Source organism: Mizuhopecten yessoensis, unplaced genomic scaffold (genome assembly GCF_002113885.1).
Source record: "Mizuhopecten yessoensis strain PY_sf001 unplaced genomic scaffold, ASM211388v2 scaffold7987, whole genome shotgun sequence".
NCBI lineage: Eukaryota > Metazoa > Mollusca > Bivalvia > Pectinida > Pectinidae > Mizuhopecten > Mizuhopecten yessoensis.
Window position 1 is genome coordinate 170,415 of NW_018407322.1, and position 6,000 is coordinate 176,414.

Below are 6,000 nucleotides of genomic sequence, written 5' to 3' on the forward strand. Positions count from 1 at the left end.
GTGATACAGATTACCAGGATGTACACTAGCCTGATCTACCACTACCAGTGGTAATACAGAATGCCAGTATGTACACTAGCCTGATCTACCACTACCAGTGGTGATGCAGAATACCAGTATGTACACTAGCCTGATCTACCACTACCAGTGGGAATACAGTATGCCAGTATGTACACTAGCCTGATCTACCACTACAAGTGGTAATACAGTATACCAGTATGTACACTACTCAGATCTACCACTACCAGTGGTGATACAGAATCCCAGGATGTACACTAGCCTGATCTACCACTACCAGTGGTGATACAGAATACCAGTATGTACATCAATGTGATCTACCAGTGGTAAATTGGTATACCAGTATGTACATCAATGTGATCTACCACTACCAGTGGTGATACAGAATACCAGGATGTACACTAGCCTGATCTACCACTACCAGTGGTGATACAGAATACCAGTATGTACATCAATGTGATCTACCAGTGGTAAATTGGTATACCAGTATGTATGTCTGATATATGTAAGTGGTAATATAGTTTATTATATGACTCGTGCTAATTCCCAGCCCTGATTGGAGGAGCGATGTCATGTGACGAGTCTGTTAATATGTTACAGACCTCGTTCTATGAATAGAAAAGTGTTGCAGACCTCGACCTATAAATAGAAAAGTGTTACAGACCGCTTCTAAAAATAGAAAAGTGTTACGAACCGCTTCTAAAAATAGGCCTAGGTAATTTCCCAGCCAGTCTGTAATTCTGTTACCAATCACACTACTGAATTCAACTAAAATGAATTATCTCATCAAATTCTGAACTATGTGAATATTAATGATGTCGATTGTACAAATAATATTTACTTAAAATCAAATATCACATGAATTGAATCGGAAATTAAATTTGTGTGTATGCTATTTTGTATTTGAAGTCCTTCACTCTGTGATTCCAAAATGGTCCATGCCATCCATGTGTTTATGACATGAAAAATTAATAATCTCATTATAAAATGTCATATAATAAGACAATTGTGGACTTCAGTCTCGGTCTATCTATGATTTACGGACCTGGTCTGAAAATAATATTGTTCAGACCAGGTCCGTAAATCAGGGATAGACCTCACCTGAAGTCCATAATTGTATAATGTGTGTACCTGTCTGTCCTGATGCAATAACATAAGAACCCAGCAATTAGTATAAGGAGAACAATCTTTTATTCCACATGACAGTTACAAAGCAGTGGGAAGACAATCAGTCCGTCTACCTAACCTGCCTGTCTATATACCATGTGTAAGGGGTGATGATCTTCCCTGAGGAGTTTGTAAACATATAGATGTACAGCCGATCAGAACCTTACACATGGCCTATCTCACATCTATGTGTATAACTGTCTTCTTACTAGGTCTTGATGGGTCATTAGTCCAGGTGTGACTAGCCGTGGTACCTCGTTAGTACAGGTGTAGCGAACACCCTTCTTGAGTCAATAGGAGCATCAGAATGAAGTGGACAGTAAGCTAATAGACCCATAGAGCAATGTAAACTTGTCTTAATTACTGTGTTGAGGTCCAGCAGGTCTGATATCAAGTTAACAATGGTGTCTGTCACTGAGGATTTCTCTGTAGCATGATCACTGGAGATTCCTTCTGTCATGCTTATGATGAGGGTTGCTTATCTTAATTTTGCTCCTACATATTTTGGCGGGCAGCTGGCAGGATGATGTCTGTGGAATATACCACAAGTATTAGTACTAATGTAAAGATACATAGAAAACAAACTAAACTGGAACCTTTATTTGTGTTGCATCCAAGATGTTGTCTTTCATATGAAAGTTATTGAGCCATGGATGGTAGCTAATCTGGGACTGTTTTTCTACCATAACATGCGTCTGTTTCACCTTTCTCAGCATGCACAATAAATAGCATTGTGAATGATTGAACATGTTTGATATATACCACATGTGGTATACCTGTAAAAGCTGGAAGCATTTTCATTGGATGAAAGCTTTGCAATGTCATGCTCCAAATTTCGATGCATTGTGAGGTCAAAATTCCTTTAGGGTTGAACACTGAAATCATGCCAAAATTTTGTTTTCCTAACATAATATGAATGTACCTGTATACATAGATTCCCCAACTTGTGAATCAGATAGTTGCCTGCTAAAACTTGTAGATTGTACTTTAGAATGAACACAGATATAAAGCACAATGATACTTCACTTATTGGTCATCCTCTAAGAATCAATATGATATCATTAACTTCAAACAAGGTTCTGGTACCATGGTTAGGTCAGAAAATGATTTACATACATGATAGGTAGAATGGGTGTCCATAATAAAGTCAAAGCCTTGAACATACATAATAGGTAGTGTAGGTTGATAGGTCAGGTCAAAGATTCCAACATACCAGGTATTGTAGTGTGGATCGATGGTCAAATCAGAGTTTGTTGGTTAACAGACACAACATGATACTCTCAAGCATGCATGGAAGGTAGTGTGGGTTGTTGTGGGTAGTTAATGTTTGGTAGTTTAAGAATGACACCAGTCTATACTCTCAAACATCGGTAGGGTAGCGTGGGTCACTATGGTCAGGTCTAACTCAGGTGGTCAAGAATAGAAACATTCTTAAATCTCAAAGGTTAATTGATAGCATATATCGCCCTGGCCAGAAGTCAAAGTTTGGATGTCAAGAACAACAACATTTTATACCCTCTAACATTGATACATGTACATTACAGAAGACTGGACAAAGCTTTAATGTAATAAGTTTAAGGTAATGCCAAGTAACTGTCTCAATTCAAAGTGATCTGTAGAGACTATAGAGACATCCTGGCACTAGAGTGTTTTAGACAGTGCTATTGTTGCTCAAGCTGTTTGAAGGATTACATAATACTGAAACTATCAGTCCATCCCATGATAGACAATTAGATTTGGTATAGAATGTTTGGTCATGTATATTTAATAATCTGCCGCTGAAGATGTACAGCAAGCCACCTTCAACTGCGGCATGATGTGGTACATATGCTGGGTGTAACGGTTCCTGACTACCAGCCAAACAGGACAGCTGACTGTACACACAATTCTAAATAATTCAATCCTGACCACACCAAATCTACATCTAAAAGGCAAATGGTTCTCACAACACTTCACAGCCCGTTTCTGTTCCACAGAGCTTGATGGAATCGCATACATTTCTTCAGGATTGCATGTGGTCATATATCTGATTCATTTCAGTGGATACTTGTTGTGTTGTCTTCCACGTTGTTTTCTTCCAAATATAATCCATTGTTCCTCAGCAATTGCTGTGTTGTCTACAGGATGTAAGTGTAGAAGTGTGAGCTATGTCTGTATGGCCCACTCGGGATATAAATGTTTTCAACACTTCTTGAAGATGGATTCTAATCCATTACATAGTTTATGGACTGACAACTGTGGCACTTTGTGTAAACTTGATGCTGACAGTTTACTTGTAAAATGCTTTCTTCAAATACCTCGCATGCTGTATGGCATCCAGTATCTGACCCGCAGCATGCTTCACATTTCTGTACGGTATATGTGGCCTACTCAATCTCAGTCAACATGCCAACTCATATTTGAAAAACATGACCAGGCCTTTAGGTCACTTAGCTCAAGTGTTTTGAAAGAAGAAGTCTATATACGTATATATATGTTCGGTATTAGCGATAACCTTTATGATAAGTTGGGTACAAGCACCAATAATGTTGATATCATTTAGAAATATGCTAAATAACTTTGAGATATTGGTCATCTGCGATGCTCTTCTTTGGTGTTAACTGTCGATAGCCTCCATGCATTTACTGATTATTAAAGGATTACTTTGTGTCATCATATTACTGTACAAGGAAACAGATCTGATAAAGAAGATCTCAAACCAGTCACCATTTCATACAAGTGTCTTAAAAGTCAGATGTAATGGGAATGAGCTTGAGATTCGTTCATCACAAAGTCAGCCAAAGCATGTAAAATTGTACAGTTTTTGATTATTCCACAGAGAAAGTTCCATCATCGCCATTGCTATAAATTTGTGACATTAGGGTATTGCCATCACAATGTGAGATATTACACGATGCATATCAAAACTTAGCATGATGTTGCTATTACACTGCACAGCAGTATGCATTATGAATACAGTTTAACTCATTCCCCTGAAGACACATTTGAACTCTTCTAATTCAAAGGTTTGAATAGTTCATTATCAAATTTCAGGGGTGAATGAGTTAACATGCCTATATTTTGGATTCTGTTGATCAGAACAACAACTACTTTTGGAGACGGTATACGAGGATAGTATAAATTGATCAGATCAGAAAAAAAAGTGAATTCTGAAATGTTTTGTTGAAATGAACTCGCTTATCTGTTTTATCGATCAGGATCAATGTTTCATTTGTTAATATGATTTATTCTTCGAGGAAGATTTTAATCTGTTTGATAATTATATGATTTCAGTCAGAGACTGTTGACAAGCGCCACGCTGTGATAACATTTGATCATTACCTGAACAAGTTCAAAATCAAGGATCTCACTACAGCCAATGGGGTAAGTGTCAGTTTGATTTCAACCATTATAATCGTATTTAGATTAGAATAAACAAACGTGTTTTATATGAAAACCTGGCTTGTTCCTTTGTCAGTTGAGAAGAGTGTGTAAGATTTGGTCTCATCATAAATGATGCTACTTGATATGAAGGGAAGTAGTAGTTTTATCGGTGACATTGTACCCTTTAAATCTCTTGCTGGAATCCTTATAACATTAAATACATAAAGTATCTGTTGAGGTGACACAAGTGGCTGTAAAGGTTTTAGGTTCTGTTTCAAGCATATATATATCTGTGTTTGTACTTTAAAAAATGTATGTATGTGGCACATACCCGTAGTAAGTTCATATTTTGTTGGTCTCCTGTGGTGATTTATCAAATTTTAATCTGAAGGGTCTTGTAGTTTTATCTGATGGATGTAAAAATCACCTTAACTATATATCAAAAAGCAAAACAGTGATCTTATTACCAGTACCTTTATTGTAGCTAAGTATTACATTATGATCCAGTTGTTGTGTGATTTGGTTAACTCTGGAGTTTTGAAGGACTAACACAGTACTGTCACTTGTACATTATGCATGATCTGTGCTTACACAAACTTCCATTAAAATTTCAATTTTTATTTTGTTTTACTTAAGAAAAAAATTGAAATATGTTACATGTATATTGGTTGTGCATCAAGGATGTAGACTTTAATACAGATGTACAATGTTCTAACCACTGTATAATAACCATATGTTTGGCTGATGTTCAAATGTGTACGTGGCAATGTAACTTGTGTAGAATGATGAATCTGTCTATATCTGTATGTAATGTTTCCTGTTGACGTCTTTTCTCAGGTTTTAGATGTTTGTGAATGTTTGATTGTCATGATTTTAACATTCGTGTATATTTTATATTTTAACAGACGTTCGTGAATGACCGGCGTATACACGACCAGGAGTATGTTACGTTGGAACATATGGACTCTGTTCGTCTAGGACAGGATATCCTTTTTTCTCATTCCGCCCTCACTTCTCTTTGTTTTGACTTCCTGTTCCTGTCTATCACTTTCTAGTTCCTGTCTGTCAACCTGTCCTTAGTAATCCCCAGGCTGGAGAGTTAAGAAAGGAGACCACTAGCTTCCAGGCATGGAAATGTCCTGTTCATTGTTTTTCTATAAAATATTATTATAAAATCTTTATTGTTTGGATTTTATTGTCCTGTGTAGAAGGATTTATGAAAGTCTGTGCTCCTCTATGTAGAATTGTTTATCAGTTATGTAGGACTGTGTTGTTCTGTGTAGAATTGTTTATCAGTTATGTAGGACTGTTGTTCTGTGTAGAATTGTTTATCAGTTATGTAGGACCATGTTGTTCTGTGTAGAATTGTTTATCAGTTATGCAGGACTGTGCTGTTCTGTGTAGAATTGTTTATCAGTTATGTAGGACTGTGTTGTTCTGTGTAGAATTGTT

General features: G+C 36.8%; 1 protein-coding gene across 8 annotated transcripts in view; it reads left to right on the forward strand.

The window, feature by feature from the left end:
- LOC110454647 (centrosomal protein of 170 kDa-like) overlaps positions 1–6,000 on the forward strand; it is a 109,973-nt gene that overhangs the window by 47,297 nt on the left and 56,676 nt on the right. For all 8 annotated transcript variants that reach the window (XM_021504280.1, XM_021504275.1, XM_021504281.1 and 5 more), the window contains 2 exons: positions 4,459–4,548; positions 5,454–5,532. In XM_021504280.1, coding sequence (XP_021359955.1) covers positions 4,459–4,548; positions 5,454–5,532 — 169 coding nt within the window. The remainder of the gene's footprint in view (positions 1–4,458; positions 4,549–5,453; positions 5,533–6,000) is intronic.